Source organism: Callithrix jacchus, chromosome 1 (genome assembly GCF_049354715.1).
Source record: "Callithrix jacchus isolate 240 chromosome 1, calJac240_pri, whole genome shotgun sequence".
Classification (NCBI taxonomy): Eukaryota; Metazoa; Chordata; class Mammalia; order Primates; family Cebidae; genus Callithrix; species Callithrix jacchus.
The window spans coordinates 111,643,076-111,665,427 of NC_133502.1; the positions used below are offsets into that span (position 1 = coordinate 111,643,076).

The 22,352-nt window shown below is 35.7% G+C and overlaps 1 protein-coding gene across 5 annotated transcripts in view; it reads left to right on the forward strand.

The window, feature by feature from the left end:
* Positions 1 to 22,352, forward strand: part of JAK2 (Janus kinase 2) — a 122,950-nt gene that overhangs the window by 99,073 nt on the left and 1,525 nt on the right. For all 5 annotated transcript variants that reach the window (XM_054255936.2, XM_078349413.1, XM_002742906.7 and 2 more), the window contains 8 exons: positions 1,580 to 1,731; positions 1,885 to 2,035; positions 2,755 to 2,891; positions 14,329 to 14,518; positions 15,370 to 15,494; positions 15,661 to 15,833; positions 18,613 to 18,730; positions 22,130 to 22,243. In XM_054255936.2, the coding sequence (XP_054111911.1) occupies positions 1,580 to 1,731; positions 1,885 to 2,035; positions 2,755 to 2,891; positions 14,329 to 14,518; positions 15,370 to 15,494; positions 15,661 to 15,833; positions 18,613 to 18,730; positions 22,130 to 22,243 (1,160 nt within the window). The remainder of the gene's footprint in view (positions 1 to 1,579; positions 1,732 to 1,884; positions 2,036 to 2,754; positions 2,892 to 14,328; positions 14,519 to 15,369; positions 15,495 to 15,660; positions 15,834 to 18,612; positions 18,731 to 22,129; positions 22,244 to 22,352) is intronic.

The window sequence follows — 22,352 nt, forward strand, 5'->3', positions numbered from 1 at the left end:
ATTTTTTTAAAAACAGTTTTAATCTCTAATTATGTGTGAAGAGTAGGATTTTATCCATTTTTAATATGAAGTTTTCTAATATTCCTTGAGCCACAAGTAAATTTTCTAACTATTCTTCTAGTCACTAAATAAAAACTTATCTAGCCTGAGATCTTAGGGTGTTTTCTACCCTCTGTGAAGAAATTATTTAATTATCCAGCTAATTGTGAATCTTTAAAACCTTAAAAAGAAAAAAAAACCTTTCATTTGTATCTGTTAATCTTCACTACTTAACACAGTGTTAAAAATACAAATTTCAGTCAGATAGTTGAGAGGGGTTTTTTGGGGTCTAGATAATTGTAATTGAATTTTTTGTAACTTAGCTAATTTCTCTAATTGGATGTTCTGAATTTAGAATATAAATTGATCCATTTTTGTGCATTTATGTGTCCTATTTAAGTCAATAGTACTTAAACTTGATGCCTTATCTGACAGTGAAGACAGTCATAATTGGGCAGTAGTATAGGAGTATGGAGTATGGCAGAAAAATCTTACAGGGTCTTAAATCTGGTATTCTGGGAAATCTTATCCTTTGGAATGGGAAGTGAAGATGGAAAAAATGTATTCATATGGGGAAGGTATTTATCTGTCAATCAGTGTATTTGTCTGTCTGTCTGTCTGTCTATGTCAGAATACTGGAAACTAGAGTTATATTGCTTCCTCCTTTCTTGAATACTGTCTTTCTGGTGGAATCAAAGACCACAGAAACTTTACTTGGGAAATTCCATGATTTGAGCAGAGCCCACTTGTATCAATTCCATACCTAGAATATGTTGGTGTAATTTAGCCATTCATCCGCCATAAATGCCTGTTGGTCCTTTTTGTTGTTGTTGCTGTTGTTTTATCTGCAAGTGAGAATTGCCATGGCTATTAAATCATAAGGACATCCTGAATGATGTAACATTACCTTTACTACTTACGCATTGTAAAGAAATACCAAAAAGAATCAAGGGGCAATTTTAGGATAAACTAGATAGAAAAAAATTTGACTGTCTAGTGCAGTGGCTCATGTCTGTAATCTCAACACTTGGGGAGGCTGAGGCTGGTGGATAGCTTAAGCCCAATAGGTCAAAGCATAGTGAGCTGCCATCATGCCACTGCACTCCAGTCTGGGTGACAGAGTGACACCCTGTCTCAAAAAAACATTTTTTTTTGTAAGGTAAAACTAATGGAAAGAGGTTGAGAAAGTGATATGTCAATTGAGACACTATGGTTTAGTGGAAAGAAGATTAATTGATTCAGAATTCACAGTACAGGATTCTAGTTCTGTCTCTGCTGCTAACAAATTGTGTGCCTTTGGGCAGATTACTCAATTGTGTGTCTCCACATTGTCACTGTTAAAGATGAGGTATTGAATTAGATGATCTCAAAGGTCCCTTCTGACTCTTAAGTTTATGCAGTCATGTGCATGTGCATATCCATCCCCTCCAAAATAAAGAAAATAGACCTGATTATTCAAATGAACTTTAAGATATTTACATATAAAAGATTGGTTTACTTTCGAATTATTTAACCCTACTCTGTTCAAATCATTTAAAAGTTCTTCAGGAGAGAATACCATGGGTACCACCTGAATGCATTGAAAATCCTAAAAATTTAAATTTGGCAACAGACAAATGGAGTTTTGGTACCACTTTGTGGGAAATCTGCAGTGGAGGAGATAAACCCTTAAGTGCTCTGGATTCTCAAAGAGTAAGTTTATACAGATTAAGTTAGAATTACTCTATCTCTGAATCTTCATATTACTTTCACATGATTTGATATTGTTTAGCCCATCTAATTTTAAAAAGAAGGTTGGTGTGGCATTATACAATTTATTCCCAGTTTGTGGTTCTTTGATTATAGAAGCTGCAATTTTATGAAGATAGGCACCAGCTTCCTGCACCAAAGTGGGCAGAATTAGCAAACCTTATAAATAATTGTATGGATTATGAACCAGATTTCAGGCCTTCCTTCAGAGCCGTCATACGAGATCTTAACAGTTTGTTTACACCAGGTATGTATTTATGAAGTGATCTCACTGATTTTCCAGCTTTCTCTCTTTATATAATGACTCTTTACTAATTTTGTAATTCCTTTAAAAATTTTTCTTAATGTCATTTGGACCCTCTTAATTTCTTATGTTCGTATGCTTTTCATGATTTATACATATTCTAATCTTGACTGATATTAATTTTCATTTTTTTAAAAACAGGCCTTTTCTTTCAGTAAATTAATTTTAGTTTGCCATTTAATGAGTTATAAACTATAGTGTTTTTGTTTTGACTTAATTGACTTTTAAAAAGCAGTTCTTTTTGTTTTTAACATTTCTCATATATTTTATAATTGATTTTCTAAACATGAGCCTTATTTGTTTTGTTTTTTTCCTTTTTCAAAATACTGAGCTGATATACACGTGTTTGACCTATAGGTGCTTTCTACTCCAGTACTACTCAGCTTTCTCACAATAACTATCAGCATATTGCCTTACTTTATGAATATTAAAACTTATTTTGGAAAATAAATATTTATCCTTTGTAAAATCTCTCTTGAAAGCCTGTCAGACTATGGGTAATGATAAAAGGCTCCCATTAATATAATCTAAACTATTTGAGTTTCCCTGTATCATTTAGTATTTGTAACTCATGATTATTTTGGTCAACTTGAATGTATATCAGTTTACCCCAGAGAATACTATTTGCTAACTAAAGGCGTTAATATTCTTTATTTCTCCAGATTATGAACTATTAACAGAAAATGACATGTTACCAAATACGAGGACAGGTCTTTCAGGGTTTTCTGTTGCTTTTGAAGACAGGGATCCTACACAGTTTGAAGAGAGACATTTGAAATTTCTACAGCAACTTGGCAAGGTAAATTGTCAGAAGTTTTTCAAATACAGTATAATCATTTTATTTAGAAAAAATTAGAGAGTTTCTAAAGTTCACTTACTATATAACATTTTAAGGAGTGCTTGTAGAGGAAAAGGTTTGGTTGTCAGATGTTGGAGAAATGCTGTATTAAATAAACAGCTATCTTTACTGAATAACTTTTCAGAGGCTTTAACATGTAATGTGCATTGAAAGTCTTCAAAAGGTTGATAAATTAGGCAGTATTACTCAAATTGACTTGACCAAGAGACTGTTCCTTGATAGCAGGAGTTCATTATAAGTGATTCAGTGCAATAGAGAAAGGAACATACAAGCTTTTCTACCTGCCTGTCTGCCTGTAGTCATCTCAGGGAGAATTAATCAAACTTATTGCTTAGGGTCTAGGATTCTGACTGTGCCATATTCACTAGCAGAGTCTCTGACTATTAAAAGATCACACAATCATGTATAACCTACATATTGTAAGTAAGACCAGGAAATGCTCAGTTCTTAGACGGTCCAGTCATAGTAGTAAGCTCTCTCTTTCTCCCATAAGCTTGCTAGGATAAGGTTCTATATCATGTGGCCTTAGGAATTGGATTTTGGCGTGGACACAATATAAAGTTCTCACTTAGACCTTGTAATTAAGCTAAATATTTGAATCTAGTTTTACTAGGGTTATATTAAGTATTGGTTTAGTTATCTTAATACTTTGCTGTTGTTCCTGTTTGTAACATATTCTTGGAATATTTTCTTCTTTGAAGGGGGGGTGTAGCAAAGCCAACGAAACATACCAAGTCCAGTTATTTGGGTGTATTAGTTATCTTTTGCTGTATAACAAATCACCCCAAAACTTACAACTGAAAACATTTATTTTCTCCACTTTCTGTGAGTCAGGAATTTGGGAGCAATTTAGCTGGGTGGTTCTAGATTAAGGTCTCTCACAAGACTGTAATCAAGGTGTTAGCCAGGCCTTCCATCTCATCTTAAGGACTGACTGAGGGATCTGCTTACAATCTCACTCTACATGGTTGTTGACAGGATTCAGAAAATCTGCTTCCAGGGTCACTTACACAGACATCTCCATAGGACTGCTCACAACAGGGTAGCTGAGAGCAAACACCCAAAGTGGAAGCCATTGTCCTTTTATAACCTAATCTTAGCAGTAGCACCTTATCACTCTTGACATATTCATTTCATTACAAGCAAGTCAATAAATCCAGCCCATAATCAAGAAGAGGAGATGATAAGAGCATTACTGCTAGAAGGTAGGAAACATTGGGAAATATTTCAGAGGCCACATGCCTAACTGGCTTGTGAGAGACCTTGGTGATAATTCCATGTTAATAGCTTCAATTTATCAGTAGTATGCAATATATCCAAAATTTATTAGACCATAGAAACATTTTTAACCCTAATTAACTATGGACATTGCATGGAAAGTATTCTCTAGAACAGTTTGCTAAATGATACTTTAGACTTAAGAGTAATCTCTTTATTGTACAATTAGAAAAACTGAGGTCCAGAGATGTCATGTAATTGCCTATGGCCACAGCTAAATATTAGCAGATGTGAGATGAGGACCTTGTTTCTATACTCCTACTTCCATACTATTTCCACTGTTCTATATAGATTGTGTTTGGGTGAGTATGCTTCAGTTGCATTATCATCTTCTATTGTTGTCTTTATAGGGCAAATCATTATATTTTGCCATTAAGACATAAAGGAAGTAATTTTTGTATTCCCACTTAGGGATACATTGTGATCACAAAGCAAACACTCATTTTTTTAATAGAAAAGGCAAAAATTAGTATAATATGAATTATTCATGGGTTTCTGGTTGAAATCCAGTTTAATTTGTTGTTAACTGTATGCCAATATTTTCATGACTAGAAACACTAATCATTGGATTCATGACTATAAATAATGGCTCATAAAAATCATGAAAACCTTAAAAATTATTTTCTCTGTGATCCCAAATAAAGCATTTAATGTTTCTAGTCCTTAGATCCAATCTTTAGTAGATATTATGATATCTCCCAGAATTTTTTTTTTTGTGGACTATAGAGAGTGTTTTAGAAAAGAAAGTCCATCTTATTTGACATAAAAGAAGGATAGTGAAATTCTATTATCTTCAGTTGACATGGGTATTTTCACTTAACTTTAAATTTTCTTCTAATATTTGTATCTTTTCTCAACTTTCTTTTTTTAAATTGTACTTTAGGTTCTGGGGTACATGTGCAGATCTTGCAGGATTGTTGCATAGGTACACACATGGCAATGTGGTTTGCTGCCTCCACCTCCGTGTCACCTACATTTGGCATTTCTCCTCATGTTATCCCTCCCCAACCTCCCCACTCCCCCACTGTCTCTCTCTTGGACCCCTGCAGCAGACCCCAGTGTGTAGTGCTCCTCTCCCTGTGTCCCTGTGTTTTCATTGTTCAAAATCTTCCTGTGAGTGAGAATATGTGGTGTTTGATTTTCTGTTCTTGTGTCAGTTTGCTGAGAATCATGGTTTCCAGATTCATCCATGTCCCTACAAAGGACATGAACTCATCATTTTTTATGGCTGCATAGTATTCAATGGTGTATATGTGCCACATTTTCCTTGTCCAGTCTATCATTGATGATCATTTGGGTTGCTTCCAGGTCTTTGCTATTGTAAACAGTGGTGCTATGAACATATGTGTGCATGTGTCTTGATAGCAGAATGATTTATAATCCTTTGGGTATATACCCAGTAATGGGATTGCTGGGTCAAATGGAACTTCTATTTCTAGGTCCTTGAGGAAATGCCACACTGTCTTCCACAATGGTTGAACTAGTTTACACTCCCACCAACACTGTAAAAGTGTTCCTGTTTCTCCACATCCTCTCCAGCAACTGTTGTCTCCAGATTTTTTAACGATCACCATTCTAACTGGCATGAGGTGGTATCTCAATGTGGTTTTGATTTGCATCTCTCTAATAATCAGTATGATGAGCATTTTTTCCTATGTTTTTTGGCCTCATGTATGTCTTCTTTTGAAAGGTGTCTGTTCATATCCTTCTCCCAGTTTTGGATGGGTTTGTTCTTGTAAATCTGTTTTAGTTCTTTGTAGTTTATGGATATTAGCCCTTTGTCAGATGGGTAGATTGCAAAAATTTTTTCCCCTTCTTTTGTTTGCTGGTTCACTCTAATGATTGTTTCTTTTGTTGTACAGAAGCTCTGGAGTTTAATTAGGTCCCATTTGTCTGTTTTGGCTTTTGTTGCCAATGCTATTGGTGTTTTAGTCATGAAGCCCTTGCCTATGCCTCTGTCCTGAATGTTTTGCCTGGGTTTTCTTCTAGGATTTTTATGGTGTTAGGTCCTATGTTTAAGTGTTTAATCCATCTGGAGTTAATTTTAGTGTAAGGTGTCAGGAAGGGGTCCAGTTTCTGCTTTCTGTACACTGCTAGCCAGTTTTCCTGACATCATTCATTAAAACAGGAATCCTTTCCCCATTGCTTGTTTTTGTTAGGTTTGTCAAAGATCAGATGGTTGTATATGTGTGGTGTTGCCTCAAAGGTCTCTGTTCTGTTCCATTGGTCTATATCTCTGTTTTGGTACCAGTACCATGCTGTTTTGATTACTGTAGCCTTGTAGTATAGTTTGAAATCAGGTAGCATGATGCCTCCAGCTTTGTTCTTTTGGCTTAAGATTGTCTTGGCTATGTGGGCTCTCTTTTGGTTCCATATGAAGTTTAAGGTGGTTTTTTCCAGTTCTGTGAAGAAGGTCATTGGCAGCTTGATGGGGATAGCATTGAATCTATAAATTACTTTGGGCAGAATGGCCATTTTCACGATATTGATTCTTCCTAACTGTGAGCATCATTGCTTGTCCATCTGTTTGTGTCCTCTCTTATTTCCTTGAGCAGTAGTTTGTAGTTCTCCTTGAAGAGATCCTTTGTTAGTTTTATTCCTAGGTATTTTATTCTCTTTGTATCAGTTGCGAATGGGAGTTCACTCATGATTTGGCTCTCTGTTAGTCTGTTATTGGTGAATAGAAATGCTTATGTTTTCTGCACACTGATTTTGTAGGCTGAGACTTTGCTGAAGTTGCTTAGCAGTTTAAGGAGATTCTGGGCTGAGATGATAGGGTCTTCTAAATATGCAATCATGTCATCTTCAAGTAGTGACAATTTGACTTCTTCCTTTCCTAGTTGAATACCCTTTATTTCTTTTTCTTGCCTGATTGCTCTGGCTAGAACTTCCAATACTATATTGAATAGGACTGGTGAGAGAGGGCATCCTTGTCTAGTGCCAGATTTCAAAGGGAATGCTTCCAGTTTTTGCCCATTCAGTATGATATTGGCTATAGGTTTGTCATAAATAGCTTTTATTATTTTGAGATATGTTCCTTTGATACTTAGTTTATTGAGAGTTTTTATCATAAAAGGCTGTTGAATTTTGTCGAAGGCCTTCTCTGTATCTATTGAGATTATCATACGGTTTTTGTCTTTGGTTCTGTTTATGTGGTGAATTACATTTATAGACTTAGGTATGTTGAATGAGCCTTGTATTACCAGGATGAAGCCTATTTGATCTTGATGGATAAGCTTTTTGATGTGGTGTTACAATTGGCTTGCCAGTATTTTATTGAAGATTTTTACATCTATGTTCATCATGGATATTGGCCTGAAGTTTTCTTTTGAGTCTCTGCCGGGTTTTGGTATCAGGATGATGTTGGTCTCATAAAATGATTTGAGGAGTCCCTCTTTTTGGATTGTTTGGAATAGTTTCAGAAGGAATGGTACTAGCTCCTCTTTGTATGTCTGGTAGAGTTCAGCTGTGAACCCGTCTGGACCAGGACTTTTTTTGGTTGGTAGGCTATTAATTGCTACCTCAACTTCAGCCCTTGTTATTGATCTGTTCAAGGTTTGAACTTCTTCCTGGTTTAGGCTTGGGAGGGTGCAAGTGTCCAGGAATTTATCCATTTCTTCTAGGTTTACTGGTTTATGTGCATAGAGTTGTTTGTAGTAATCTCTGATGGTAGTTTGTATTTCTGTGGAATTGGTGATATCCCCTTTTTGGTTTTTTATTGCATCTATTTGATTCTTCTCTCTTTTCTTTTTTAGTAATCTGGCTAGCAGTTTGTCTATTTTTGATCTTTTCGAAAAACCAGCTCCTGGATTTATTGATTTTTTTCAAAGGTGTTTGGTGTCTCTGTCTCCTTCAGTCTGCTCTGATCTTAGTTATTTCTTGTCTTCTGCTAGCTTTTTGAGTTTTTTTTTTATCTTGCTCCTCTAGCTTTTTCAATTTTGATGATAGGGAGTCAATTATAGATCTTTACTTGCTTCTGTGGTGGGGATTTATTGCTATAAATTTCCCCCAGCACACTACTTTAAGTGTCCCAGAGATTCTGGTACATTGTGTCTTTGTTCTCATTGGTTTCAAAGAACATCTTTGTTTCTGCCTTCATTTCATTGTTTATCCAGTTGACATTCAGGAGCAGGTTGTTCAGTTTCCACGAAGTCGTGCGGTTCTTAGTTTCTTAATTCTGAGTTCTAATTTGATTGCCTTGTGGTCTGAGAGACTGTTTGTTATGATTTCCATTCTTCTGCATTTTCTGAGGAGTGATTTACTTCCAATTATGTGGTCAATTTTAGAGTAGGTGCAATGCAATGCTGAGAAGAATGTATATTCTGTGGATTTGGGATGGAGAGTTCTGTAAATGTCTATTAGGTCTGCTTGGGACAGATCTGAGTTCAGGTGCTGGATATCCTTGTTAATTTTCTGTCTCACTGATCTAATATTGACAGTGGAGTGTTAAAGTCTTCCACTATTATTGTGTGGGAGTCTAAGTCTCTTTGTTAAGTCATTAAGAACTTGCTTTATGTACCTGGTTGCTCCTGTATTGGGTGTGTATATATTTAGGATCATTAGCTCTTCTTGATGCATTGATCCTTTTACCATTATGTAAAGGATCTTGTCTCTTTTGATCTTTGTTGGTTTGAAGTCCATTTTCTCAGAAACTAGGATTGCAACTCCTCCTTTTTTTTTGCTCTCCATTTGCTTAGTAAATCTTCCTCTATCCCTTTATTTTTAGCCTATGTGTGTCCTTGACGTGAGATGGGTTTCCTGAATACAGCACACTGATGGGTCTTGACTTTTTATCTAATTTGCCAGTCTATGTCTTTTGATAGAGCATTTAGCCCATTTACATTTAAGATTAATATTGGTAAGTGTGAATGTGATCCTGCTATTTTGATGCTAGCTGGATGTTTTGCCTGTTATTTGATGCATTTTCTTCATTGTGTCAATGGTCTTTACCATTTGGTATGTTTTTAGAGTGGCTGGTACTGGTTGTTCCTTTCCTTGTTTAGTTCTTCTTTCAGGAGGAGCTCTTGTAAGGCAGGCCTGGTGGTGATGAAATCTCTCAGCAATTGCTTGTCTGTAAGGGATATTCTTTCTCCTTTGCTTATGAAGCTTAGTTTGGCTGGATATGAAATTCTAGGTTGAAAGTTCTTTTCTTTAAGGATGTTGAATATTGGCCCCCTCTCTCTTCTGGCTTGTAGGGTTTCTGCTGAGATCCTCTGTGAGTCTGATGGGCTTCCCTTTGTGGGTAACCCAACCTTTCTCTCTTGCTGTCCTTAGTATTTTTTTCTTCTTTTCAATGCTGGTGAATCTGACGATTATGTGCCTTGGGGTTGCTATTCTTGAGGAATATCTTTGTGGTGGTCTCTATATTTCCTGGACTTGAATATTGGCCTGCCTTGCTAGGTTGGAGAAGTTTTCCTGGATAATATCCTGAAGAGTGTTTCCAGCTTGGATTCATTCTCTCCATCACATTCAGGTACACTTATCAAATGTAGATTAGGTTTTTTAACATAATCCCATATTTCTGGGACACTTTATTTCTTTTTGCTCTTTTTTCTCTATTCTTGCTGCCTTGTTTTATTTCATTGAGTTGATCTTCAATCTCTGATATGCTTTCTTCTGCTTGGTCTATTTGGCTATTGAATCTTGTGTATGCTTTGAGAAGTTCTCGTGCTGTGTTTTTCAGCTCCATGAAGTCATTTATATTCTTCTCTAAGCTGTTTATTCTAGTTAGCATCTCATTTAACATTTTTTCTAGGTTGTTAGTTTCTTTGCATTGGGTTAGCACATGTTCTTTTAGCTTAGAGAAGTTTATTACCCACCTTCTGAAGCCTGTTTCTGTCAATTCATCAGATTCATTCTTCATCCATCTTTGATCCTTAGCTGGTGAGGAGTTGTAATCCCTTGGAGGAGGAGAGGCATTCTGGTTTTGGTGTTTTCCTCCTTTTTGTGCTGGTTTCTTCCCATCTCAGTGGCTTTATCTACCTGTGGTCTTTGTAGTGGTGACTTTCGGATAGGGTCTCTGAGTGGACGTCCTTTTTGTTGATGTTGAAGCTATTTCTTTCTGCTTCTTACTTTTCCTTCTAATAGTCACACCCCTCTGCTGCAGGACTGCTGGAGGTCCACTCCTGACCCTGCTTGCCTGGGGATCACCGGCAGTGGCTGCAGAACAGTAAGGGTTGCTGCTAGTTTCTTACTCTGTTATCTTTGTACCAGAAGGGTAGCTACCAGGTGTTGGCCTGAGCTCTCCTTTATGAGATGTCTCTTTGGGTATACAAGGGTCAGGGAGCTACTTGAGGAGACAGTCTGTCCCTTATAGGAGCTCAAGTACTGTGCTGGGATCTCCATTGTTCTGTGCAGAGCTGCTGGGCCAGTACCTTCAAGTCTGCTGCAGTGGAACTTATAACTGTGTCTTTTCCCAGGTGCTCTGACCTAGGAATGTTGGCTTTGTTTATAAGTTCCTGACGTGCTGCTGCCTTTTTTCAGAGATGCCCTGCCCCACACAGAGTAGTCACAGTCTGCCAGTAGAGGTGTTGCTGAGTTGCCACAGACTCTGCCCAGCTGCTGTGTGAAGTGCTTTAGTATTAGTGGACTGCATCAGTAGTGGTGGATGCCCTTCCCCCCACTGAGCTGGACTGTTCCAGTCCAGCTGCGCTTGCTGGGAAACTCTCAATCCAGAGCATTTCAGATTGCTTGTTTTATGGGGGTCTTACTTGTCGAGCCAGATTGCCTGGCTCCCTGTCTCCTCCCCCTTTCTTTCAGTTGAATGGGCAGCTCTGTCTTCCAGGCATTCCAGGTGCCAATTGAAATGGCTGCCCACATTTGTGTGAGTTCCTGTGCGCCTACCCGCAGTACCACAGCACCAGCCCTGCTGAAAACTCGTGGTGCTTTTCAGCCCAGGAATCTCCTGGTCTGTGGGCAGTGAAAACTTGTTTGGAAATGTGGTGAGCACTCACCCTCTGGGTTGTTCTTGCTGGGAAATGCACTCTAGAGCTATTCCTATTCAGCCATCTTGGATCACTTCTTTTCTCAACTTTTAATACAAACATGAATATATGAATAATGGTAAGATTAAGACGTTTTCTGTGTTAATTAGCTTGACTGTAGTAATCATTTCATAATGTATGCATATATCCAGTAATCACATTATACACTTAAATGTATACAATTTTTATTTCCCAGCTCTTTCTTAATAACTATAGAAAGAAAAGAAGAAAGCCAGTGTTTTGAATTCCAAAATCCAAAATGAAAAACCATCTGTAGCTATTAAGAGTCAGAACTTTAAAAACCAGTGGATGAAAATCTAAAAACCATTCTAGAAACCAGACATCCTTGGAAGGATCTGAATTACTTTCACAATTTTAGTTTATTTCTCTGAAAGCATGTCATTTTAATATTACACAAATATTTGAGTCCCTACTAAATGCCAGGTACTCTGTTGGTCACTACAGATATGGGTTATAGTCACTGGCTCTGAAGAGCTTACAACTTAGTAGAGGTGGATAGAAGCCAACTAATTATAGAACAGTATGATAAATATATACTGTATTTAAACTTCACACTCATTATGATGTCTAAGAGTTTTGTAAGATGTGGATTGGAAACAGTGTCAACATTATACTTACGTATGTTTGTGAATTGTTTATATATTGATTTTTGGGATAGAAAAACATAATTACAAGTTTCCTTTCACACAAAATTCCATTAATGTGTTTGGTTATAGATTTAATTATTTAAAAAAATGCAACAGGATGCAACAGTGTTGTTATTCAGTACTTAACTGGGAATTTCTTTAGTATTATTCAGAAAGTACCCCTAAGTTAAACAGTAACACAGTGAATTATAGTATATGTTTCTATATCAATGTAACCAACATTAGTTAGGCACTTTAGCCTTACTGGTTTTATTAGTCTGCTCTGATGCTGCTAATAAAGACATACCTGAGACTAGATAATTTATAAAGGAAAGAGGTTTAATTGACTCACAGTTACCCATGGCTTGGGAGGCCTCAGGAAACTTACAATCATGGCAGAAGGCACCTCTTCACAGGGCAACAGGAGAGAGAATGAGTGCCAGAACGGGAAATGCCATGCTTATAAAACCATCAGATCTCATGAGAACACACTCAGGATTACAAAAACAGCCTGGAGGAAACCACCCCCATGATTCAACTGCCTCACACTGGGTCCCTCTGATGACACATGGAGATTGTGGGGATTATAATTCAAGGTGATATTTGGGTGAGGACACTGCCAAACCATATCACTGGAAGTTCTTTTACTCTCTTGATTTCTCTGGTCCTATCTCAAACCCTTCTGGTTTCCTATCCTAAATCCTGCTTTTTGTTACCAGTAATTTTCTTCATGCTCTTCTTCCATAAGAAAAATAGAGGCATTCCAAATTAAAAGGGAGACTGATTTTTGCCTATCAAAGTGACAAAGATTTAGAAAAAGTATAATGACCATTGTCAGCAGGGATGTGATAAAATACACATTTTCCCACTGTTTATTGGAACATCAAATAGTATAACTACTTCAAGAGAGCTTCTAATGCAGTGTGTGTCAAGGGCCTTTGAAATGTTTGTATCTTTTGAACAGCTAATTGTTAACGTATTCTTAATAGAGATGTACACAAGTATTTATTTAAAGAATATTGCAATGACATGACTGTATTAATTTAAAATTTTTTCTTAGTGTACATTTGTTTCCAATGTTAAAAAATTTGTGCATTTGTGTGATAATATGCCACTGTTAAAAATCATTAATTTCAAGGAATATATAGTGGCACTGGAAAATAAATTTTATGGATACATTGTATAGTAGAGGAAAAGAAGATAAAACTCTTACTCCTCCTACTTTTGGTTTTTAAAATATGTTTTGGAATAATTTCTCACAACAGCCATATGAGACAGACATTTTATTATACTCCACTTTAAGGAAGGGAAAAAACCTGTTAGGGAGATGTAAATTGTCCAAGGTCAGAGAGAGAGCAAGTTGTACATCAAGATAATTCCCATCTGACTTGAGAGTCCTGGGTCTACTCACTTTGTTGTGTGGCCTTTTAAACTGTGTACAGATTTAACTTTGAGCCTACATATGGTCTAGGTTTTTTTTTTTTTAATTGACTTCAAGTATATAATTGAAGATATAATGACTTAGAATCTTGTATTTCAATAACTACATTGTTTTATCCTTTAAGAATGCAGTAATATCCAAATAAACTAATTTGATTGATACCAAAAACCTATACTTAATTTAAGTTATTGCAGCTTGCCAATTCTATGTAGTTAATGAGTCTTAGGTAAAAAAAAAAATGGATTTCTTTAAAGATATCTTTAAAAACAAAAGTAAGGCCATCCATAGACTAAAAGTTTCTTCTTAATCTGCTTGGGCTGCTATTAACAAAATACCATAGACTGGGTAGCTTAAACATCAGACATTTATTTCTCTCAATTCTAGAGCCTGGAAATTCTGAGATCAAAGTACTGGCAGGGGTTGGTTTCTGGTGAGGGCTCTCCTCTTGGTGTGCAGATGGCCATCTTCTTGCTGTGTCCTCACATGGGAGAGAGTTATTGCTCTAATGTCTCTTCCTCTTCTTATAAGGGCACTAGCCTTGTCACATTAGGATTCCACCCTTATAACCTCATTTGACTTCTATCACCTCCTCACAAGGCCCTATCTACAAATACAGTCTCCAAATTCATCATATGAATTTTTTTTAGTGGGGGGTGGTCACAGACATTTAACCCGTCAGTATCACTGAAAGTGATATCAAGATATTTTGCAGAAGAGGAAAATCCTTTCTGGAGTTAGTGACAAGAGTTTAGGAATTCCTCAGCATGTCCCTTGGCTTATCTTGATAATTAATGTTCATCATTTATTTAAATGGGTTTTTGAAGTAATTTATATTTCAGCTTGTAATTCCTCCTGAAGAAATTAAATATATAGGTTTACTACCCACCAGTTGAGATAGTATTTTCTTATCTTGTTCTAAGAGTTAAAGATGTGTCTACTAATTCTAGCTACTAGAATTTTCTATATAATTTATTTGTAATTAGCCTTGAAAACTTGTTATTTCCATCCTAATGTGACATGTAATTTAGGGTAATTTTGGGAGTGTGGAGATGTGCCGATATGACCCTCTACAGGACAACACTGGGGAGGTGGTGGCTGTAAAAAAGCTTCAGCATAGTACTGAAGAGCACCTGAGAGACTTTGAAAGGGAAATTGAAATCTTGAAATCACTGCAGCATGACAACATTGTAAAGTACAAGGGAGTGTGCTACAGTGCTGGTAAGTTGACCATTGAAACCTATTTTAAATTCAAGGTATGGGCCAGGCACAGTGGCTCAGGCCTATAATTGTAGCACTTTGGGAGGCTGTGGCGGGCAGATCATGAGGTCAGGAGATTGAGACCATCCTGGCCAACTTGGTGAAACGCGGTCTACTCAAAATACAAAAAAATAGCTGGGCATGGTGGCATGTATCTGTAGTCCCAGCTACTAGGGAGGCTGCAGCAGGAGAATCGCTTGAACCCGGGAGGTGGAAGTTGCAGTGAGCCGAGATTGTGCCACTGCACTCCAACCTGGCGACAGAAAAAAAATTCAAGGTATGCCTTTGGCATCCTGTGAAACAGAAACGTACAGTGTCTAACAATCTGGACTTATGCCAATGCCCAGAGGGAGAAACATTCTATAATGACTGGAGATTGTGTTTGGTTATTATGGACATAACTATAGGAAGTATTTGGCTAGTTAGGCATTCTTTTCACCTCTTAAGTTTACCAAGAGTGTATCATTTTTAAAGAAATTGTTTTTGCTTACATTTTCTATAAAAATATTTTTGAATTTGATGTTTTTTGTTTTATATAAATGAGGAGAAAGGAAATTGGCTCATCAGTTTATTTTGGTTTGCCTAAAGAGTTACAGAAAACAAACACAAATAGTTTTAAAGCTTTTATTCAAAACTTTGTTTTTGTTTTTATTCAAAAGTTTTTGATTCAGAAAGCTTATATTCTTAACAACTTTATCACCTTTAATGTATGATAAAGTTTTGTCATCTTAGATTTTATATATGTTTAAGTCATTTATCATTTCAGTGTAATATGGCAAAGTAAAACATTGTTTCCACCTTTATGTTAAAAGGTCGGCGAAATCTAAAATTAATTATGGAATATTTACCATATGGAAGTTTACGAGACTATCTTCAAAAACATAAAGAACGGATAGATCACAAAAAACTTCTGCAGTACACATCTCAGATCTGCAAGGTACCTAATATCCTGATCGATTGCTGTAGATGAAGCAAGCATGTTGAAGTAATTGTTAGAAAATCATCTAGACGTTTTCTTAGATAATAAAGGGAATGGGGGGGTAAGACTATTTGAATTGTTTATGTTCATAAAACTAACTGAAGGAAAAATGTTTTATCCATAGGGTATGGAGTATCTTGGTACAAAAAGGTATATCCACAGGGATCTGGCGACAAGAAATATATTGGTAGAGAATGAGAACAGAGTTAAAATTGGAGATTTTGGGTTAACCAAAGTCTTGCCACAAGACAAAGAATACTATAAAGTAAAAGAACCTGGTGAAAGCCCCATATTCTGGTGAGTATATTTCAGTATAACTGAAATTTTAGAGCACAGATTTCAAACTTAATTGTTATTAATAGTTTGTCATTTATATTTATGATAACAGTGAACATTTACTCTATGCTTACATTGGGCTAAATGCATTTTATAATCTCATTTAACCCTGATAACCCTTGGAGAACATGTGTGATTATTATCTCCATTTTAAGTATGGAAAACTGAATAGCTTACCCAAGGTGGCATGACTAGTAAATCACTGAACCAGGATTCAAACCCAGAAAGTCTGATCCCAGAGTTCACTTGTAAGCCTTCCTAAACATGATAATGCTTTAATCTGGCATTAATTGAATATTTTGATCTGTTGCAGCAATTTGGAGCCAAAGGTTATTTTTGATGTGAATTAATTGTGAGGAGCATTCAAATCTAATTTTTTTTTTTTTTTTGAGACGGCGTTTTGCTCTTGTTACCCAGGCTGGAGTGCAATGGTGCGATCTCAGCTCACCGCAACCTCTGCCTCCTGGGATCAGGCAATTCTCCTGCCTCAGCCTCCTTAGTAGCTGGGATTACAGGCACGTGCCACCATGCCCAGCTAATTTTTTGTATTTTTAGTAGAGACGGGGTTTCACCCTGTTGACCAGGATGGTCTCAATCTCTTGACCTCGTGATCCACCCACCTCGGCCTCCCAAAGTGCTGGGATTACAGGTGTGAGCCACCGCGCCCGGCCTTCAAACCTAATTTTTTTATGTGCAATATACTGTTGTTTCTGTTTATCTGTGCTTTGATGGAAGATTTCCTTTTTAACGCCTTCATTCATTTACAGTACATTTTCCTTTCTAGGAATGATTTGGTGGAATTATATTAAAATATTTCGGTTTTACATACATTCTAATAGGCATTCATTCTGATTTATTCATTTGCTAAAATACTATTAAGACAATGTTATTTGAGTCAGATGTTAGTGTTAAAAGAGGGGTTTTTATTTTGGCTAAGTATGTTTTATTTACATTCTTGATATTTAATTTGAAAATCAGAATTACTGATACAAATAATATAACTGCCAGTTTATAAATATTTTTCTGTGGATCATCAGAATGACTAGAAATATATACATTATTCAGTTTGCTGCTGCCAAGTTCATGGATCATCTACATGTGCTAGCTATCTTTATTTTGTATGTGTAAAAATTTTTCAACTAATTCCAATGATTGTAAATTATTAGTCTGGAAATAGGTAAGAAAGCACCAATGATTTAGAACGGATTATTTCCACAGATGGGTAACTTATAATGCTATTATTAATGTGTTTTAAATAAGAGTGTTTATCTTTTAAAGATACATCTTGAAGTAATTTATAATTGAAATACTATTATGTTTGAGATTCACTTTATATAAATTCACTGGGGTGGAGGTGTGGAGTAATACATGAAACAAGAGGGGCAACGAGTTTAGCTGAGTGACAGGTACATGATTGTTCATTGTTGTCTAATTTGTGTAAGTTTGACATTTTTCATAATATTAAAAGTACTTTTTGAGGAATGTCTTCCTGATTATCATTAGAATTGCTTTCATCTAATTATTTTTAGGGTATTATTTAAACTAAAAAATAAGACTCATCTAAAAATAATCATCTGTTTTGGCCATATCCCCAGTGATATATGAATTTCTTTTTATTATTTTCAGAATGAGCAATTAAAGAGGTTAAATGAAATTAGCTGGCAGTCAATAAATACTAGTTATATGAAGATCCAGAGATATGGATATACTTAATTAATATGTTAATAAACATTTATTAATACTCTACAGTGCTCCAAATACTATATAGGGACCTAGGGATATGAAGATAGGATTAGCATAAGAAAAGATGGACTGTCCCTTAGTAGGAAGGCTGAACTAAAGGAAAAGTTTGATGTGGTAGGCAAATTTAACCGACAGGTCTGCTACCCATAGTCCCTTCCCTATAAGGGCTCATCATTAGGAAAAGTCAAACGGATAATCAAATCATTGCAACCATTTTTTTTTTCCTCCAGGATACTTATATGGATTCATCTTTAAATGCATCTTTGCATCTTAACTTGCAAAGAACAGCTTATTTTCACTTCTTAGAAGGGACTCTGCAGTTAACCCTGGTATTGTCTATAGAGACAGAAATAAATTTATTTGGATTTTAGTTATCTTTCTATATCAGAGGTTCCCAAATGTTGACAATTTGCTGGGAAGACTCACAGGACTCACCATATATCCATATTCATAGTTATGATTCATTATAGGGAAATAATACAAAGCAAAGTTAGCAAGGGGAAAGGCATATGGGACAAAGTCTGGAGGAAATGAAGCACAAGCTTCCAAGGGGCCTATTCCAGTGAAGTTGTGTGGGACACATTTAATTCCCCTAGCAATGAATTGCAACAACACGTGTGAAATACTGTCTATCAGGGAAGCTTATTAGAGACTCACTGTGCAAGATTTTCACTGGGACTGGTCACATAGGCACTCTCTGTCTGGCACATACTAAAATTACAGATTCCCAGAAGAAAAGCAGATGTTAACATAAACTGTATTGTTCGTACAATCTAGGCATAGTGAGTCACTCTTATTTAGGGAACGGCGGAATCCCTCCTGAAATCTAAGTTCACAGGTGCCAGGCAAAAAGGCCCTTCTAATCATGGAAGCCTCAGGCCTGCTGTGTTAACTTTTTTCTCTACCCACCCCCTCGTTTTTTTAATACATTGATTTGCAGGTAAAATCAAGAGTCCATATATTAAGTAACTGTCTTTTAAATGTTCTTATATTACAGGTATGCTCCAGAATCACTGACAGAGAGCAAGTTTTCTGTGGCCTCAGATGTTTGGAGCTTTGGAGTAGTTCTGTATGAACTTTTCACATACATTGAGAAGAGTAAAAGTCCACCAGCGGTCAGTGGGATTTTTATTTACTTTCAGTTTTCTGTTTGTTTGTTTGATTTGTATAAATTTATGGGGTACAAGTATAATTTTGCTACATGCATGCATTGCATAGTGATGAAGTCAGAGCTTTTAGGTATCCACCACCTTAATACAATGCATTATACCCCTTAAATAACTTCTGAGTATCTACTCAGCCAACTGCTCACTCTTCCAAGACTCCACTCTGTCACTCCACATTCTACATCCATGTGTATCATTATTTAGCTCCCACTTATAAGAACATGTAATATTTGTCTGTGACTGACGTGTTTCACTTAAGATAATTACCTCCATCCATCTTGCTGCAAAAGGCAAGATTCATTTTCACGGCTGAATAGTATTCCATTGTGTATGTATATTACATTTTCTTTATCCAGTTATTCACTGATGGACCTTTGCTTTTGTAAAGAATGCTGTGATAAACAAAAAAGTGCAAGTATCTTTTTGATGAAGTGATTTCTTTTCCTTTGGTGGTGGGATTGTTGGATCTACTAGTTTTAGTTTTAGGTCTTTGAGAAATCTTTATAATGTTTTCCACAGAGGTTGTACAAAGTACATTCAGCATTTCTCCAATAGTGTATAATGTTTTCAACAGAGGTGGTACAAAGTACATTCAGCATTTCTCCAACAGTGTATAAAAGTTCCCTTTTCTCCACATCCTTGCCAATATCTGTTATTTTTTCTTTTTCTTTTCATTCTGACTGGAGTAAGACATATCTCTCTGTGGTTATTTTTTTCTCTTTTTTTGTAATTCTGACTGGAGTAAGACATACCTCATTGTGATTTTAATTTGCATTTCTTTGATATTAGTGATGAACATTTTTTTATATATCTCTTGTCCTTTTGGGTGTCTTCTTTTGAAAATGTCTATTCATCTCCTTTGCCCACTTTTTAACAGGATTATTGGGGTTTTTGGTTGAATTGTTTTGAGTTCCTTATATAAATTCTGGAGAGTAGTCCCTTGTCAGATGCAAGGTTTGCAAGTATTTTCTCCTATTCTGCAGCTTTTCTGTTCATTCTGGTTATTTCTTTTGCTATGCAGAAGTTTTTAGTTTAATGAAGTCTCATTTGTCTGTCTTTGGTTTTGTTGCCTATGCTTTTGAGGTTTTTGCCATGAATTCTTTGTCTACATCATTTCCACATAGTATTTTTAGAGTTTTAGATCTTACATTTAAGTCCGTAATTTGTCCTGAGTTAATTTTTGTATATGGTGAGAAATATAGGTCCAGTTTCATTCTGCATATGACAATCCAATTTACCAGCACCACTTAGTTAAAAGGGTATCCATTCATTGGCTGGGCGTGGTGGCTCACACCTATAATCCCAGCACTTTGGGAGGCCCAGGTGGGTGGATCACAAGGTCAGGAATTTAAAACCAGCCCAGCCAACATGGTAAAACCCCATCTCTACTAAAAATACAAAAATTAGCCAGGCATCATGGTGGGTGCCTGTAGTCCCAGCTACTCGGGAGGCTGAGGCAGGAGAATTGCTTGAACTTGGGAGGCAGAGGTTGCAGTGAGCCAAGATTGCACCACTGCACTTCAGCCTGGGTGACCGAAGAAGACTCTGTCTCAAAAAAAGGAGGGGGGTGTCCTTTCCCATACTGCCCAAAGCAGTCTGCAGATTCAGTGCAGTTCCTATAAAAATACCAATGTCCTTTTTTCATAAAATTAGAAAAAATCCTAAATAGCAAAAGCGATTCTAAGCAAAAATAACGAAGCTGGAAGCATCACATTACTTGACTTCAAATTACACTATAAGGCTAAAGTAACCAAAGCAGCATGGTACTTACATAAAAACAAACATATAGATCAGTGGAACAGAATAAAGAACCCAGAAATAAAGCCACATATTTGTAGCCAACTTATCTTTGACAGAATCGACAAGAACATATATTAAAGTTTTTTTTTTTAACATGAGAAAAGATTTATCCAAAGAATAGTAAGCCTAGGACTCATTTTAAAGCTCTTATTGCTACTTTTAAGGCAATATCCAACAAAATGACCCCAGACTTAAAAAGGGGGGTATTCAGAAACTAGTTAGTATATTCTCTTAATATTATTTTTATTAAATTCAGTAAGCTCGTTCATTCTAGGAATTACTGCATAAGTGAAAATAAACCTTCCAAAGTAATTTTTCTCCTAGTCATCTTATAATTTTTTTTAATACAGAAAAGTATGAAAAACTAAAACTCATCTCTAATGTAATTAGTCTGAGATGACCACCTTAATGTGGTATGTTATCTTTCAGACTTATTTTTATTTCGTGTATAAAAGTATATACAGAAAAGGTACATAAAATTTTTATAACTTTTATAAAATTTCACTTTTATATATAAAAAAATATTATTTTATAAAATTAAGGTCATACCAGTTTGCTCTTCTGTTTCATGAAGTATTACAGCATGGGTAAAGTTTACAATATTAGAAAAATGTACTGCAAATATGATTTCTAATTGCCAAGTAGCATTCCATCATAAGGGTATATCTGTCTGAACAATCATTTTCCATTCTTCAGTCTTTTAAGTAACCCTTCAGTGAACATATTGAACATACTTATGGATAAATACTTACGATAAAACTATAAAAGTTATTAACTATTTAAAAAAAAATTTTTTTTAATTTCAAAATGCTTTTTAGAAAAGCTATACCAGATTGTATCTCAATAGCAATGCATAGGGATGTACATGTCATCATTTGCCAGTATTGGTCATTATATTTTTATGCAGTTTTGCCAAGTTGATAGGGGAGAAGTTATATATATTTTTATTTACATTTCTCTTATTAATGTGATTGAGTATATATTTATTGGGTGTTTAGGGTGAGTATGTATATGTGTGAATTATCTTTTCTGTGCTTTGCCTATCTTTATGTCTATAATTTTGACCAATTTATAAGAACTCTCTATATTGAAAATAAGTAAATGACATCTAAGTATTTTCCTAGCTTATAATTCAGACTTTAATTTTATAAACTTTTGACATATGAATGTTTTCTCTGTTGCATTTATGCTTATTCATTTTTTTCTTATATTCTCTTTTATATTTAACTTTTAATTTCAATTGAAATGTAATATGATGTGTTTAAACAACAAAAAAACTCAACGGAAATATGTTTTCAGTTCATGTGTTTTGGGCTCTTCTCAAGGGATTTTTGTTGAGTTTATTACAGCTATGGAAATGGAAATTATAGAGGTTCCATATTTAACAGCCTTATGTTTTTGATCCTTAAAAGTAGTCTGTTTTGAAAAGGTTTGAAAACATAGAAAAGCACACATATACTGAATTTTTCCCATTAACTGGAGGAAATTGAAAAAGAATTTTACTACAAATTAGATGCACAAAAAATACTGAAAGTGGATTTGTTTTAGGAATTTATGCGTATGATTGGCAATGACAAACAAGGACAGATGATCGTGTTCCATTTGATAGAACTGTTGAAGAATAATGGAAGATTACCAAGACCAGATGGATGCCCAGATGAGGTAACCCATTTTTTAATCCATGATAATCATCCATTTTCTTTTTCTTTTTACTCAAGGACTTCAGTTCACTTTCTGAAATTTAATTTGCAGAGCTTCCAGATAAACAGCA